Genomic DNA, 18,138 nt, shown 5'->3' with positions numbered 1-18,138 from the left:
TGGAATTGTTTTTCTAGAACCTTTCCATTCTTGAAACAAAAACAAATGCGCTTTCTTTCAGACACCAGTGAAAGGCTTACTGTGTCAGTCCTGGAATTGGCGTCTAAATGTTTTTCAATTAGATTCTAAACGGGAGGAAATGCAGGAGTGGAGATGGGAAAGCCAGGCCCAGATGAGAACCCCAGGCCCACGGCTTCCTTCCCGCTGGACCTTGGGGATTTACTTCACTCTAAGATTCAGTTTCCCCGTTGGTCAAATTGGGACGATGTCCCTTGTGGGTTTATTTTGAGGTTTAGCTCTAATATCTGTAAAAGACCTAGCACAACAGCTGCCACACAATAGGTGCTCAATAAACAGCATCTTTCTTATCTGCTATGTTTTCGTCATGTACCAGCACTAAGGTACATAACTGGCTCTCCAGCAAAGCAGGGAAAATCCAGAATCCTAACCACGAAAGCTGGATGCTGTACAGCAGGAGAGCGCTGCTCAGAATCGGAAGTTCTAATTTCTCCCTCAGAGCTCGCCTCTGCTCTTCGCTGGAAAATCAAAGTAGCAACGAAAGAAGGTAGGGAAGTCTGGAGAAAACCCACTTGTCTAAGCCCTACTGATCAACCTGATGGGAAGGAGGACAAGAAAAGTTCCTATTCTCAGCATCTACCAGTGTCTTGAAGGAAATGTTCATGGATAACAGCTCGGCCTCTCCTTATGGCCTAGACAAACCACAGGGCCTATTTCCAGAAAGCTAAGAACACGATTCAACACAGGCACAGTTCCCTTCGCCACGTGTCTTCAACCTGGGAAAGAGAGCGCTCCTGACTCTACAGGTTAGAAACGGGAAGGCAAAGCGCTTCCTGAGACCATGTGACAAATCTGAGGGACAGTGGGTCCCAGGCCCACTTCTACCCAGTGCAGCTGTCGCCAGACAAGAGCACCCTGAAAAGCGGCCTTGAGGGAACCCCCACCTCTGAACCAGGGTCATTCTTCTTACCTGAGTCTAGGTGCGTTGTTCTAGCTCTCTTCAGTTTTCCGAGTGGTTTATACTTTGGCTCAGTGCTTTGGGAAGAGCGGCATAAAGGCTTTAGGCTGAAATGAACATGAATACTTTATTCTTCCTGTTGGCAAAGCTGCTGGAGTGTAAGCGTTCTTTACAGAGATTATAAAAACTTGACCATGGGGGAAATCACATAACTACTTTTAAAAACAGAAAAGCAATGTTTAGTAATTAAAAATCACTTCAATATAATAAACTGGTAAATATAAGCACTTAAATACAAGGTGGTGGGTATCTGTCTAATAGTAGGATTGAGGGAAAGCGAAGCTTGTATCTCTGCTCTTGCACTGCAGAAAAGCAGGTCCCTGTCCTAAAACACTGTCAAGGAATACACTGACACCCTCTGGCACTCAGGGAACACAGGCCGGCCAGCTGCGTCTCCTTCCCTGTTGAATGGGGGCTTACTGCTCTCTTGCAAGAACCTCACCAATTTGATCTCTTCATTCAGGTAAGACGCAGTGAAGACAAAATACGAAATGGCACAGAAATAAGATTTGAGGGTCTCCTGCCCTTTTTCGAGGGCCTCACTACCAACTGCAGAATGCCAGATTCCCAGCAGCCTTTAGGATTATATCTAACACACCCGCTTGAAGAAAGCCTTTATGCTCCCAACCAGAAACATAATTACAGCCACATCCATTTTACGTCCTTGCCCCTGTTCTCAGGCCCAAAACTATTCTCTGGATCCATCCTGTTCAACAACCCAAGTTCCACAAGGAGTAACTACTTACCTTTCTATAACTTTATCCATAGTTGTGCCCACTGGCAGGACATTTGGATATGCATTCACAGGACAGATGTAGCTCAAGAAATCTTTAATCTAGAAGGAGGAACATACAAAGCACCAATTATCTGTAGGGTGAAACATGTGGGTGTTAGAGAAGCAGCTAAAGGGAGGCCGGGGAAGGAGATGCAGAACTCGCTCCCGGCTGTGGTTCTCAGGGCCGGCTGCACACGGGGTCCCCTCTTAGGAAAAAGACACCCAATGCTCAGGCCCCGCCCCCCGAGATCCTTTTAACACTGAGCACAGTGGGGCCAGGGAGTCAGTACATCGTTCTTCAGGGGATTCTGCTCCACAGGAAGGGCTGAGGATCACTGATGAATGGGATTCAAGGATTCTGTAGTTCTTTCAATGACATTAGCCTCCTTGTCTTAGAAGGTGAGCCAGATTTAACAAATCCCCTTCCAGTAAGTTAGAATTTAACTGAGTATTTAATCCATACAAGAACTCAAGGTCTTAAGAGTTGCATTTCTCTCCTCGGACAAATAATTGCCAGCAATACCAAGTGCTGCATCTTCAAGCTTCCTTGATTTGTTTGAATGGTTTATTCCGATCTAAACAAGGACAATCATGCATTACCTTGATTTTCTGCAAAGCTCAGAATGCTAAACAGAGGAACTCTGTCACTATTCCTCAAAACATCTCTACAACCCAGGTGGCATCAGCTTTGTCACTTATTAGGTCTTGGTGAGCTTGTGATCTTGGTCAAGTTACCTAAGTCTCTAAGTCTTAGATTCTTCATCTGAAAGTACAAACGAGATAATGCACGTGAAGTGCCTAGCCTGGTACCCGGCCCATGGTTAAAGAGCCAAGAAAGTCATCCATTACGAAGTGGGTCATGGTAGCACGAAGATTTTTATTCCTTTCTGCAAAGGGGGAGACTGAGGCACAAAGTAATTCTTAGTACCTGCCTTTTTCAAATAAAGGACCAAATCAAAAGGGGAAGGAACCCAGGAATTATCAAGAATCCATATTAAAATAAAATGGCGCCCTCAATTAAGATGGGAAGAGACAGGAAGACCCATTCTTCAGATATTTTTCATAAACAATTTCTTTTGTACTTTCAGGGCAGGCATGCAAATAGAAACCACTATTTACCTGACCACAACCTATATGATTTGCATAATCCACCCAAAGTTGAGGCTGGGAGGAATCTGAGGCTTTTGAAGGGAATCGGGATAAAGAAAGTAAGGTCCAGCCTGTACCATAAAAGACTCACTTCTTCCACTCGGAGGTGAAGCGGCCACAAGGAGAAGAGAGACACCCAATAGATGGGCAGCTTCTCTCACTTGTGCGAGCCGAGAGCCTTTCGTCAGAGGCCCGCCTTAGAACAATTCATTAACACAGTCACTTCTCGTTATTCGCAGTAGTTACCTTCCATAAAGTCACCACAACACTGAATCCGTGAACAGGGAACTACTGCTCCCAGGGGAAGCACAGGCTTCCTGGGCACCCCGCTCACAGCATCTTTGTCAACCGATCAATACACGACTTTGTTCTATGTGCGTTTCTATTTAAAGACATCTTATTTAATATATATCGTTGATTCATTGATAGCGAACTCCCAGCCAGCAGCATGATAACTCAGGCCTCAACAAGTTTCTCAAACACATGTATTTTCTCCATAAGGCAAATCCCAGCCTTCTTGTCCTTAGGAACACAGCACTTCAGCACCACGCTTGGGGGCTGTTTTAAACAGTAAAATCACTGACAAGGAGCACAAAAATATGAAAAATGCGGCACTAAATAGACCGCGAAAAGGACGACTTGAGGATACGAGAATATGAGAGCTGAACACGAAGGCAGGGCGCCCCCTCGCTCCACCGGAGCTGGGAATGCACAGGTCGGGCGACTCAGTTTCCACCGCCCTGCTGTGCACATCTGCGAACGACCACAAAGCGCCGCTAGCGCTGGCTCTGGGGTTACAAATCCTAGCGAGAAGGCAAATTTGTAAATAAGGAATCCACGCATAATGACGATCAACTGTATGCAGAAAAAAAACGAAAGGAAATTTAAAGCTACTATTTACATTTTGAAGTGTAGTCCAATGAGTGTAGTACATAGGATGTAGGCCTATTAATTCCAGCAGTTTTCAGGAGAGCCTCTCTGTCTCACCAGACGCTCTGAAGGACGGTGCCTAAGCAGAGCGAGCGCCGCACCACCGCTCATCTAAGGAGGCTGCGGCGAGAGGCCAGCCAGCCGCTTCCGCGGACTCAAGAAGCAGGGAAATGGCCCCTTATTGGGAGGTAGTCTTATAAAATCCCAGGAAGGTTTGTGCTCCCCAACTTGGCAGCTGACTACATGGAAGAAGAGAAATAAGACAGGAAGATTTTGACTGAAAAACTGGAACAGGCCCACCCTTTTTCCCGGTTAGACGCCCTCCCTGTGGCTGAGACAGAAAGGACACTCGTCCACTAGGGGATCACCAGGAAGGGACCCTGACGCTGAGCCAGATGCCAACCCACGGGACACATCACCAGGAAGGGGCTCTGAAACAACCTAAGATTCAGGATAAACTGACGAAGAAAACATTAACTAAATTATACCATCAAAATGAACTACTTCCACGCTGCTCTCAGATAACCTATTTGTACCTGAAAGTTAAGGTCAGTTATTTAATAGAGATGTCACTGTGGTACTTTGATAATATGATTAAAAATCATTTACAATACTATGGCTGACTTGATAAGAATGCCAATGCCTGGAGCTCTGGAAGATTCCACCTGTTCAAATCATTAACACATCCACGGTTCACTGTCTCAGAGCTATAGAGCTATATCCACGTGTTCCAAATACAGAAATAACACTCATGTGGGAAATGGATTTTTATGTGCAGAAATGGAAAAACTAAAATTATATACGACAAAGTATCATAAAAAGTCTGCTTTTATATTGCTTTTTCTCCAATACTTCAGATTACTGAATCTCTGTACTTGTAAGATGCTAGCATTTACTTTGGAAATGTATGAGGATTTTGCAAATAAATTACACACATCAAGTTCCCATTCTAGTAGGTCAATTTCGTCTATAAAAAGTACCAGAATGAAACTATTTTAAGCCCTCTTTCTACTCTACTATATCTTTCTTAAGCACACAGTCTGCATCTCAATCATCTTTCTTCTTCCCCACTACTGAATTGAATATTCAGGACTATTTTTTAAATGGCTTTTCAGTGCAATCAAATTTTGGAAGAGCCATGAGTCTGGACAGTACCTTAAGGCTGCCTATAATGAGATTTTACCTGTAGTAATCCTTAGAAGAGTTATAATTCTTTTATGATGGGTGAACAGAACAACTGAAGTGGGGAAGTTAAAGTATATTTAGGAAGCAAGATGGGAAGAAAAGCTTAATCATACATATTCTTCAACGTTTAGGCTGAAAACAGGTGATAATAGCAATTTCCTTTGTACTTAGTAAATATAGCTCATCCATTTAGATATTTTCTTTGTATTTCTTCAGGAAAAGCCTCAACAAATCTTAAGCAATAGAAAAAGAGATGCCCCTGGAAGCCAAGGGCACTGTCGTCTATACCATGAAGGCTGCCAGGCGTTGGCAATTGGGTTCCGAGTACCTGAAGTCCTCTTACCTCACTGTAGGAGGAGTGAAAAGAAAAACAAGCTCTGTATGAACTCTCTCCAGTCCTAAGGGGAAATGGAAAAACAAAATTCAAAGGTCACTTATCAAAACTAAGCTAAGTCCCAAATTTTGAGCCTTCCCATTTAGGCTATTCCAGTATGAAATCACCCTACAATCACGAAGTTCTACCTCGGACAGAAAGGAACTCTTTCTAGAAATATAAATGTCTGCAGACATTCTGAATAGCCGATGTGAAGGGAATGTTGCTGAAATAGGATGGTTATGGCACTTCTCTACTGCACCATGGGCTTCTATCCCCTATGACACCAATTCATAACTCCCCACCAAGCAAGACGCCCTCAGTCTCCAGCCATCTTATCTGCCTAACTAGAGTGGACCTCAGGGGATGGGGGCTAATGTATTAGCCATTAGCTAGGTTTGGAAGTAGCACCTCTTGAGTTTAAATTTGAGAAGTTATTTTCCACAATTATAATATGTCCTCTTCTTGGGCTTAGGCTAGATTGCATTTAACTGAAATAAATCAGACAATTTACCTCAGAGCCAGATTTCCCTCAAAAGATCTATGACGCTGCTTTCTTACCTCACAATTACATTTGTTTTTCTGCTTCTTTCTCCAAACCACATCGTGGATGGCTTAATGCTGATGGTGTGGAGCGGAATTCTATTTTTGGAAGTGATGCCACACGGTAATTTATTCCACTGAAAATATTCCTCTGCCTGAAAAAGATTTTAAAAATATAGAAAAACAGTTCAACACGTTCAACAAATCTGCTTGGAGGCAGGGTCTCAAAAACAAACGCAGGGACGTTTTCAGACCTGAAAAAAAAGGGACATGTGAGGAAACAATCCAAGAACTCCAAATGGAGGAACGTTCTGCAAAACAAATGTCCTGGACTCTTCAAAAATATCAAGGGGATGAAAGAAAAGGAAAAGGCTAGAGACTTGACCGACATCAAGAGAGACTAAAAAGGTCAGATGGGTGCAACACACGATTCTTAGCGAAATCCTGGATGCCCCCACTCCACCTCCACAGGCTACAAAACGCACTACTGGGACACGGGGCAAATGTGAATATGGCCAAGTGTTAACAAACTGAGGAATCCAGATGAAGAGTACATGGCGCTCTTCGTGCTAGTCTTACAACTCTACTGTTTTAAAATTTTTCAAAATAAAGTTGGAGAAAAACATAACAAAAGTGTTTTTCAAACGGTGACAAACAATGGGGCTATTTTCCCCAAGACACTAGGTTTGGATGGGAACCCTTCAAAACCATTAGCACTCCATCCAAATGACATGCCACCTGGTGCCTTTGGTGCTGTCCGTGTGAGGCTGCGGGTGACAGAGCTTCACGGTCTGCAGGCTGTGTTCTGTTCAGTATTTTGAAGGCCCGTGACCTAAGAAATGTCTTAAGCTGCTAGAAGTAGTTTCAAGGCAAGCAGCCAGGTGGGAAACAACAGGAGCAGGAGTCGCAGTTACAAATTAAGCTACTTTGTGGGATGTGAGAAAATTCAAAGCAAAAGAAATTTGCCAATTAAAAGATTTATGGGGCACGGGGCGTGGGGCCTGCAGTGGTCTGAAGTGGAATATCCCATGCTATGGATAAGAATTCTTTTTTTTTTAATTACACTTTATTTTAGGGCTGAGCAACTTTACTTTAGGTTTTTGGCCAATGGAGCCAATATTACCACCACAATAATTATCTAAATGTATAGACGCAATGTTTACTAAAATAAAAAATTACTCAGCATTTAAATGCTAAGATATTTTAAAATTTAGAAGAAAACTACGATCACACATACCACTGCATTTGAAGATCACTAATTAGTATTAGTGATGTTGAATGACTATATAAATTAAAACGAAAAAAATGTTTAAGGCAAATTCAAAATTTAATACCTGGCACTTAATAACAGAAGAGCATTTAGTAAGGGAGGTTCTAGGGTGACGTTAGAAAACGGATTATCATTGAGTTGCAAAGACACTGGCAACATTCATTTGAAACTGGACCAGCAACACGTGTAACTATTTCACAGTTCGAAGCAAAGTTCTAGCTAGATATTTATCTCAAGTGAGCAGAAGAAAAATAAAGTTTATAAATGTACACCTGCCATGAGCCTCAAAAATAGCGATGGATAATGAATATGTTTTCTTAAATTAAAAGCTCTAACGTATTACTAATTTCATTAAAAATATATCATTCATTACAAATAAGCATGTATCAAATGTGTATGAATAGATTTCACTAAAAACCTATGAGTATCGGAGTCTATTTAATAAGCATGAAATTTACGGTAATGGATACAGCAACGTAGAGTTGCATGACCTTAGGCTCTCAGTCTTAGTTTTTACATTTGTAAAAAGAACCTAGAAACTGGCATTTCTGAGGTTCCTTCTGGACCTAAAATTCTGTTTTTCATGGATCACACAAACAGGAAGAACAACAATGAACTAGGTACCTTTGGATGCCGACACGCATGGATCTGGCTGCGACGGTCTGTCGTGAGATGATGAAGAATGTCAGGCATGTTTCTAAACATGTCGAGTTTGTCCACATGAACCTGAGGAAAATAACATGTATAAGTATATTATTTGAATTGCATTTCCTATAAAAAAATTGTTCAAGTGTAATTATGCAGGGGCAAACCACCCAGTTAGTGAACTAACTTTGTCTTCTTTCTTGAAACCTAGTGTTTGGCTATTTCAATGCACATCAGTATTCTGCCAGGATGTCAACAGGCAAAGGACGCAGATCATATTCCCACCAGCCAGCGTCACTGCCTGCTGCTGGTGGTAATAAAAAATTTTGGAGATTCACTTGGTAGATTTCACTGGATCATGTTAATACCGTCATTCAGTCCATCAAGAATCATTCAGTTAATATTTATTGTGCAGCTACCATATGTCAAGCTTTATTCTAAATATTGGGTATATAGCGGTCAACACAGAAGATGAAGACAATCAAGAATGACTGAGTCTTGAAGACGTTCACACAACATGCCATATAAGGTGGCTGGTGGAGGGGCAGCTGGACTAGGAAGGAGACCAGATCCCCCTTATCACACACCTCTATTGGATTAAAAGGGGGAGGTCAGATGGAGAAAAACAAAAAAAGCCTTAGAATTTTAAGGCTAACACATTTTGAAGAGTTAGAACCAGTGTGTCAGTTTTACTTGAAGCTTCTCTTCTGGGTACCTCAAAGTAAATCACAAGTACCTAAATTGATGTTAGGATTATGAAATGGCACAAAACAGAAGTATTCTCATTTTGAAGTCTGAATCACAAAACGGATTAAAATAATGTCAAATTGCGGTGGTAATTAACACCAAGACAGGTGTTAAAAAGAATCCGATTGTAATAGTTTACGTATCCTGCGACCTGTTCCGCTCACAACCCATTTACTAACGACTGACAAGAAGCAACAATGAATTTGCTTTTCTGACCTAAGAAGGAGATAAAAAGGGGTAAATTCTGAGATGGATAGAGAGATATAGAAACTTTCCTCCTCACAAAAATAAGAAAGCCTGAAAAAGTTGCCAGAGATCATCTCTGAGGTCCTTTAGTCAAAAATCTCACTGCTCTCCTGTTTTAAATTCCTGATCTAAAATTACTCGTCTCCCTTACAAAGGGATTAAGAGAGTGAAGACAGGGCTCGCTCCAGGGTGAGTGGGAGACCTGCTCTCCCGCCATCCCCGAAACCCTCCCGGCCCTGGTGTCCTCCTGCACGGCCTCCAGGCCAGGAGCTTCCGGTCTTTTCAATTTCACACACCATTAAAATTTACAAGACAAATTTGGGACTGATAAGTGGTTGCTACCTTTGTCTTTTTCCAAGAGAAGAAAAAAAAAATAGTGGAAAGTATAGAAAAGTGTGTGTCCGTGTGCATACACAGCCTGTTAGCACTATGATTTAATTTAAAAGGCCATTTTACACCAAAAAACGTAGGAAAGACAATCTCAGAATGAAAGTGAATCCTTTTCAAAATGGAGAATCGGCAACTTTACACCAATAAATTTGGAGAGAAGGACTTAAGGCAGGAAGAAATTAAGGAAAGGAGGACTTAGGAAGTAAAGACTTCAGGAGGGAGGGTGGGAGAAATTTTCTAAATTCCTAACGCTGAAAAACTAGATATTTTTTATTTTACTAAACTACATTGTATAGAATTAAATTCTTGGCTCCAGTTTGTTAGCAGGGAGATCTATATGAAAAGATACAAAACGAAGTCGAACTTAAATGTCAAATTAGTTCCAGCACTTCATTTTGTTCAGAGTTGTTACCAAAAATCCATCTTCTCTTAGGGGAAAGGAGCAGAAGCCACACGCTCCGTGTCAGCTACTCACGCGCACTCTGGGCTGTGCCGCTCAGGGTCCTGAGGGGCCAGCACTGAACCAGCTGGAAGGGCAGGTGAAAACTCCCTCCCAGCACGATCTGATATGGACCCATTGTGGAGGCTCAGTGCCTCACACTTTTGACCATGACCCACAGTAAGAAATAAATTTTCCACAGCAAGTCAGTACCCATATACATACACATATGTATACATGTGTGCTTGAGTCCCAACAGAAATTTTCATATAACGTAATCATTCTGACTGCAAGCAACACGCTCAGATATTTTCTAGCTTAAATTTATTTTCAATGCTGGTCACAATCACTAAATACATTTCACAACCCACAGTTTTGAAAAAATCCTTCCTCTATGGGACATTTCACCCAAGGGCTCTCCTCAAGCCATTTGGGCCACCGTCCATTTCTCCCACGAGGAAGTGAATAAACAAAGATGCCATGACCTCAGAGGGGCCACCAACCTGTGCTACACACGTGTTTGGATAGGGGGCCTCCGTCTGTTACTGCTTTCGGTTTTGGGGGGTGGGGAAGGTGAGGAAAGGAGAAGTTGGGAGGGTGGAAGGAAAGAGCCGTCACCGTACCTGGACTCCAAATTCTTCACTAAGGTTGGTGAATAGATACTCATACCCGTAAGCGGCTTTGCAGTTCAGCCACACGACATGGTACGGGCTCCGGGTGATCCAGCTGCGGACGAGCTCCACTATTCCGCTCAGACACTCCTCCTGGGCGGGATTTTGAAAAGGTATTTAACACTTTTAAGAACATCACTTGTCCTTTCCATTCCCAACATTCACAGATACTAATGCCAATGGGACAATTAGGATCTGATCTGTTCTCCTATAAACTTCCGACTAGAAATATGGCCATGCCCATATGATCACCCCCTTTCTCCAGGGAGGCGTACCCGACTAGGAATTTGATAAAATTTCGGATCGCAGAAAGTCGTATCTAAGTACACACTTTGGATGTCCTTCACTCTGAAAAACAAAACAAAACAAAAAACAATTAGTGCTAATCATCGAATGTGAAATAAAATATGCATAACGTTTAAACCGTTATTTCACAGGCTGTTCCACTCCATTTGGAATTTTTTTTGTTACATTGACTTTGTTGGGAAATGCTTTCCATACAATAAAATACACAGGTTTTGCACATACAGTTCAGTGAATTTTGAGCAATCAGCCTCCAGAATGTTACCATCACCCGTTTCAAGAAGAAAAGTTTGCTTTACCGTTACAAACATTACAATCAAGTTTGATTTCTAATGGAAACAAAGCTTTGTATTGAGGGGAGCAATAAAACTTTTAAAATGATGCATTCTCAATTTGAGAATTATATAAAGCCGGGTACCTGCCCCCAGAGTGCAGAAGCTCCATTCTGGCAGCTTCTCCTTTTGCCAATCTGAAGTCTCCTGTGTACAAGACGGTTCCATTATTGCCCTGAAATAAAAACCTGAAAAGGAAATAGATCTCAGTGACTTCTAAGTCTCATACAAAACCTAACAAAGCAAATATATACTAAATCCATAGCAAGTGTTTCCTGCCCAACATAGCCACTCTGACAGAGAGTTCACGGAATTTCAGGAGCTCTAAACCACACCAGCTACTCAGCTGCCACCTCTCCCCTGGGGTAGGAAAAAATAACACAATGGAGATACTACTGACTTGCAAGAGATGTCCCCTGAAATATGTTAGCGCTCTCCACCATACACTGAGATTACTCCTGCTCGTGGAGAGAGAAATCCACATCATAGAAAAATGCAAAGCCAATGGAGAATAGCTATGGAAGACTTCCATTCTAAGAAAGCCACCTTTTTTTTTTTTTTTTGAGGAAGATTAGCCCAGAGCTAACTACTGCCAATCCTCCTCCTTTTTGCTGAGGAAGACTGGCCTAGAGCTAACATCCATACCCATCTTCCTCTACTTTATACGTGGGACACCTACCACAGCATGGCTTTTGCCAAGCGGTGCCGTGTCGGCACCCAGGATCGGAACCGGCGAACCCTGGGCCGCCGAGAAGCGGAACGTGCGCACTTAACTGCTGCACCACTGGGCCGGCCCCAAAAGCCACCTTTCAAATTGACCTTCACCTCAATCTCCCAAGTTCAATGTGGAAACAAAGATTAAAGAAACTGCAGTAAAAAATAATCAAATCCCCCTATATGTATTATTTTCTAGACCCTAAAAATGTATTTCTACAATTATAATACATAGCTACATATAATAAAATGGCAAAAGAGATGAGCCCCCTTACATAACTGATCCTGGGCAATGACCAGCTGGTAAGAGAGTGACAACAATCTCTTCCTTCTAAAAAGAAAATAAAGAAAAAACAATAAAATAGAAATAATCATTAGGACCCAGCTAAATCAAGCCCTCCTTAATAAAACATATGTAGTACTTCTCAAGAATGTGGGATGCCTTTTCTCCTCATTTCCTCATGCTCCAAATCCCAGAAACAACTGGAATCCTTGCCCATAAAACAAACGGTTAAACATGGAGTTACAATAAGACCAGTAATTCCACTCTTACGTCCACACAAAAACTTAGACACGAATGTTCACGGCAGTGTTACTCACACTAGCCAGAGAAGAAACAGCCCAAATACCTATCAACTGATGAATGGATAAACACAATGCAGTATATCCGTACAATGGAATATTATTTGGCCATAAAAAGAAATGAAATATTGATAGATGCTACAACGTGGATAAACCTTGAAAGCATTATGCTAAGTGAAAAGAATCAGTCACAAAAGACCACATGTTGTACAATTCTATTTATATGAAATGTCCAGAACAGGCAAATCCATAGAGACTTCGAGAACAGCGGTTGCCAGGAGCTGGTGGGGGGAGGAATAGAGAGTGACTGCTTAATGGGTACAGGCTTTCTTTTTGGGTGATGAAAATGGTCTAAAATTGATTGTGGTGATGGACACACAACTCTGTGAATATACTAAAAGCCATTGAATTGCATACTTTAAATGGAGTAAATTGTATGGTATGTGAATTATATCTCAATAAAGTTGTTATTTAAAAAAAAAAGCCTTATGTAGCCTGCGCTCAAGTCACCATACTGCACATCAGACTGTCCTCTGAGGGCACAGCCTGGAGGAATTATGGGGCAGACCTCCAGATACACCAGCTCAATACTCAATAATGGGAACTCCTTCAAAGGCCCCTTAAAATTGGGGGGGGGGGGGTCTCCCAATGGCTGAAGCTGGGCACACAGCACAAAAGTCACAGTGCACACGTTAAAACATAAAAGATGAGAGGGGGACAGCAAGATTGTGCCCAAGGACAGCTGCCTGTTGCCCAATTTTGAGAATGCCTTTCACCAACATAGGTGACCAGGCAGCGAGGCAATTAGAGCAGATGCCAAAAAGTGTTAGCTGAGTGCAGGATGGCACTTAGGAAGGAGCAGGTCATCCTTTTTTTCCCACCTTTTAACCCATCCTAACCTGGCTCGGCAGCGTCCCCTTGGACAATAATTTGTTGAAGGGTACTTCAAATGCCTGATCTTCCCCAAAGAGGAAATGGGAAAAGTCACCTGTCTGATCAGTTACACAACACAGGACATCCTTCAGAGCTAAACATGTCAACAAAGCAGGTGACGATCGGGCTATGGAACAAATATTAACTAGGTTTGCCATAAAATAGGAAAATACCTCCTAGCCCTAGGTACAATTTGAGGTTAAAAAAATAAGTAATGGGTGTGTCCATAATCCCACTTTCTATGAAAACAATACATTCACAACACAAAAGTACCTGCTTCTAAATTTAAGGACAAAAAATAAATTGGATCCATGTGGACAGTTATCTTTTTCTTGAAAATAAAAATAATTCAGAAAAAGAATCACCATATGCATAAATTTGCTGCAAAATTATCAAGCACCGTTTTATACCCTGAACATGATAATAAACTTAATAAATGTGACAACAACATCGCGTGGTAATAATATCAAGATTTGGAGTTGCATCATTGGCACGTGATATTAAAGAGGAGCAATTCTGACAGAAGTCATACCCGATCCTTCAGACATAGAAAATAAACAGGTCACAAGTGGTTTTTTCCCCCTACAAACTCACTCAATTACTATAATTTTTATTTATGATTAAGTAGCATTCAAAGTCAAGGAGACAAACAATCATTTTAGCACTAAATGATAATTTAAAAAACACGCTGGTTAATATTTAGTTACCTCGCCTGATGCTTCATCGACTAAAGGTATCTGGGTAGGAGTTTCGATTTCAATTGATATCTAGTAAAATAAAATAAGAGATCATGTATACATCGCATTATATACTTTCAGTCTGTCACGGCTTTACATGCCTTCGCAGCTCAAACACAGAAAGCGGACTAAGAGAAGACGGTTCAGACTTCTGGGTAACAATTTCCAATTTCACTATAAGAAACTGTTTAACTGCTTGAAAACACGATAAAGCTAAAATAACACAATAAAGCTAAAATAACACCTTTCTTGAGGCTGACGTGGCAATATGAATTAAAGGCCTTAGAACCTTGTATATTCTTGGACACGGCAACTCGACTGCTATGAACTCAGTTTTCCTCCCTGCGCCTCCCCATCTCCCTTTGAACTTGACTCTTTGTGTAACATGCAGTCCTGTGCTCCACGTGTTTAGGTTTTCTGTTGCAGGACACAGTCTGGATGAGTCCGTGACATGTTGGCTTAATTCACAGATTCGAGCTGCGGCAGAGGGCTCCACGGTGGGCTCGCACGCTTCACTAGGACAGCAGCTAGCACAGACAGCCATTCGATAAGTAGCTGACCAAAGAAGGAAAATAATTTTTCATCTTTTTAGTCCACTGATGTCATAAAACTTACAGGGACTGAAGTTCAGGTGTGGAACCATCCTTGCATCTTTGGAATAAAGAGATTGTATTCATGATGCATTATTTTTTAATACTGTTAGATTCAGTTAGCTCTTACATTAAGATGTTCACACGTGTTCACATATGAAATGGCCTTTTTTCCCCGCGTGCTATCATTATCTATTTTGCCAGGAGGGTTGAGCAGCTTATCTTTTTCTTATATCCTACAAGAGCTCATCCAGCACAGTGATTATTTGTTCTTTGAATATCGGGCAAAATGCACATATAAAACCATCTGGGCCTGGGGCTTTATTGAAGAAGGGATCTTTGAAAATTGTCTTAATTTCTTTGATGGTTACTGATTTATTCAAGTTTTCCTCTTTTCTTGCTCAATTTGGTATTTTCCTACTTTTCCAGAACTACCATATTAATTTTTTTTCAAAATGTACTGCTGTTATTAACAGTTATTTTCCTTTTTGTCATTCTGTATTTTTATGTGCATCTCCTTTTTTTTAATTGATCTTGGCAGAAATGTCTCTCTATTCCTCTAAAGTCCTGTTTTAGTTTTGTTACGCCTCCCTTTCATTTTCCATGGCAGGTGTGAGTCCTTATATCACGAATTGGTTCTTTTATCTTCATTGTCTCCTTCTTTCACATATGCTTAGATCTCCTTTTCCTTCTCATTGAGTTGAAAATCTATTCCATTTAATTCTAGTCTTCGTTTTCTAAGAAGTGTATTTAATGCTATCAATTTCCCTTCAAGTACTACTTCGGCTGTATGCCACACATTTTGACATGTCATGTTTTCACTGCCCATCAGTTCTAAGTACTGTATGTTTTTCTTGATAACTTCCTCTTTAACCTAAGTGTTGTTTCTTGTATGCATTCAGTTCCCATATGCAAAGGATGACTTTAGCTCTCCTTTTATTTCTGATTTCCAACATCATTGCATTAAGGTCAGAAAACGGATCACAAGAATTTCTTAAAACTTCTTTTGTGACATAGTACACAGTCAATTTTTGTAAATGTTCCACATTCAACCTAAGATCTAGTTTTCTCTGTTGGGTTTAAAGCTCTGTATTTCTCTTAGCGCACATTTATCAATTATGTCATTCAAATCTTCATCTCCACTTATTTCCTACCTCCTTCATCTTCCAGTTCCTGGGAGTGGTGTGGTAAGCTCTCCAGCTACAGCTGTTGAGTTGCCTTTTTCCCCCTTAGATTGTGAGAAGGGCTCTTACTACAACAACTGAGCTGAGCTGGGACGATCCTGGAAGTCCTCTCCATGTATCCTTCCAGGTTAGGGTTGGCCACAAGAAACATCAGAGTAACATTTGGAAGGCAGACGTGAACCAGGAGCCACTTTTTAATGCTCCGAAGGGCACCAGAAATTCTAACGGCTCGTGTACATTGTTGATCTGCTGGCTTAACTCAGCGACACGGGGCAGGGGCAGGACTGCAGCAACTGCATCTTCTGCTGCACGTCCTCCTTCACCTTCTCGGAGTCCTGGGCCGGCTGTGTGACTCAGTGGCAAAACGGGTGGCAGCATTACCAAGGCTGGGAAGATTGAGAAACAGACACGGGTTCCAGTTTGTCCTTGTAGATTTCAGCCTGTCTCTGCTCTTCTCCATCTCTTTCTCAGCTTTCCTTTCCGACTGCTGGCCAGGCTGACCCACGGCAACTTCAGGCCTAATACCAAGGCCCAGGTTACAGCCTTGCTGTTGTGGCCCTCTGCGGAAGAGAAATGGACCCCACTCCAACTGATAAGGTGGAGGTCGAGACTGAAGATGCCATGAACGCATCAAGAGGGTATGAAAACACGGCATTACTCACATCACGGGACTTTCTAGGGAGAGAGGGCAGTACCAGGCTGAGGGCAAGTGACTCTTACAACCTGAGAGAGAGTAGGAGGGAGTGGCCCTAGTTTTTATTGTGGTTATGGAGTGGCCTGGGGCTTGTGTGGTTCGAACTTCACAGTCGGTGACAAGGGAGGAGTGTCAGCTTGCCCACAAGTGGGGCAACGGGAAGAAGGAGGTGGGAGTCGAAAGCTGTTAGCAGTCAAACATCAAACAAGCAGACTCGATAACACCTGTTCAGACTTCTCCACCAGCTCCCACAATCACCTAAGGTTTAATCCATATAACAAACCCTAATTTGATTGTGGTTCTTTCCCTCAACAAGCACTGGGTGATCACTTACTACTTTATCCAGCTTGAGGCTATTTTGTTAATTCCATATTTGTTTGTATCTTCTTGATCCATTGTTCCTTTTAACAATAAATAACATCCTCTTTGAAACTTGGGAATTTTTTTTTGCCTTCAATTCTATTTTGTAGGATATAAAAATTGCCACTCTGGTCTTTTTAGCTTCTAATTGTCCAGTATATCTCCTCCTGTTTTTCTTTCCATTTCAACCTGCATTTATCCTTTTGTTTTACTTGTTTCCTGTGGACTACGACTTGTGGATCTTTCTTATTTTTTTAACCTAAATTGCGAATTTGTCTTTTGATCAAGAGTTGAATTAACTCCATTCGTATTTATAGTAATTACTGTTATCCTAGAACTTTTTCTGCCATCTTTGCATTTTCTACATACCATGCTTGCTTTTCTCCCCTTACAATCTACCTTCTGTTGCATAGATCCATTTTATTCTGCCGGAAAGCAAAGTTATACATCCTGTCTTTATTCTGGTTATCCCGTTCTTGTTATAACCCAGATGTTTACTTTTCCTAACCTATCCCATGACCTAAGTAAAAGGATTCACCAATTATGCTAATGAATCTTTTACACTTTAAAGTATTAAAATGCAACTTAGCAACAAACTCAATGAGATAACACAAAACTGAGAAGCTAGATCAAACAGCTGAGGGACCGGAAAGAAAAATCAACAACAACGTCAACAACAATAAGATGTCAACCTCTTCTAAACGGTTGAGTTACAAAAGACTGAATATCAACATTGTAATTAATGTGGATAAATACAGTGTGTTTGGAACCAGGCTTTGACTAACTCTAATACTTTGTTCAATCCACCTCAAAAAATATTTCCTACTTGAAAAACAGAATTAGTGTCATTCAAAAGATAAAACTTACAATCCGTTTCTCCCAAAATCTGTACTTCGGGCTGGTTAACAACAACTCTTTAGTAACCGGTGAACAGTATAAGTAAACCTTCAAGCTGAAAGGAAAAGACAGAAAACAAAGCGGTTTCAGTGCAATCCAACATGCCATCTGGGGGGCCAGGAAATACGTTTCATCACATATCAGTTATCCCAAGCTATTCAGAAACTGGGCTGGCACAAAAAGGGTTACAGTCGTTCCCAACATGCCACCCCAATGACTGTCTCAGTCCCATTGAGAGAGTAAAGGATGATGGGAAAGGTGAGAGAAAACATTGTGTCCTCTGACCTCCTAAGGAGGGTATCCCTCACCATTCTTACATGAAAGATGCGTGTTGGTACAGGATCAGGTATGTCTGGAAAAACAAGACCAAACATTAAGCTACCTCTGGAGAATGAAAGGAGGTGCGGGAGACA

The 18,138-nt window shown here is 41.5% G+C and overlaps 1 protein-coding gene across 7 annotated transcripts in view; it reads right to left on the bottom strand.

Annotated features, from left to right (window-relative positions):
• The window catches only part of DCLRE1C (DNA cross-link repair 1C), a 35,732-nt gene that overhangs the window by 11,475 nt on the left and 6,119 nt on the right, over nt 1-18,138 (bottom strand). For 2 of the 7 annotated variants that reach the window (XM_001498475.7, XM_005606909.4), the window contains 11 exons: nt 17,696-17,780; nt 13,971-14,030; nt 12,024-12,079; nt 11,121-11,222; nt 10,675-10,747; nt 10,352-10,492; nt 7,886-7,987; nt 6,010-6,146; nt 5,419-5,473; nt 1,783-1,871; nt 989-1,083 (listed from right to left, as the gene is read on the bottom strand). In XM_001498475.7, the coding sequence (XP_001498525.4) occupies nt 989-1,083; nt 1,783-1,871; nt 5,419-5,473; nt 6,010-6,146; nt 7,886-7,987; nt 10,352-10,492; nt 10,675-10,747; nt 11,121-11,222; nt 12,024-12,079; nt 13,971-14,030; nt 17,696-17,780 (995 nt within the window). Of the gene's footprint in view, nt 1-988; nt 1,084-1,782; nt 1,872-5,418; nt 5,474-6,009; nt 6,147-7,885; nt 7,988-10,351; nt 10,493-10,674; nt 10,748-11,120; nt 11,223-12,023; nt 12,080-13,970; nt 14,031-17,695; nt 17,837-18,042; nt 18,078-18,138 lie in introns of those variants that run through there. The other 5 variants (XM_070255083.1, XM_070255084.1, XM_023631998.2 and 2 more) reach the window with 4 other exon arrangements.

Source organism: Equus caballus, chromosome 29 (assembly GCF_041296265.1).
Source record: "Equus caballus isolate H_3958 breed thoroughbred chromosome 29, TB-T2T, whole genome shotgun sequence".
In the NCBI taxonomy this organism is placed as follows: Eukaryota; Metazoa; Chordata; class Mammalia; order Perissodactyla; family Equidae; genus Equus; species Equus caballus.
The sequence above is the reverse complement of the archived record's forward strand: the minus strand, read 5'-3'. Positions and strand labels throughout refer to the sequence as shown.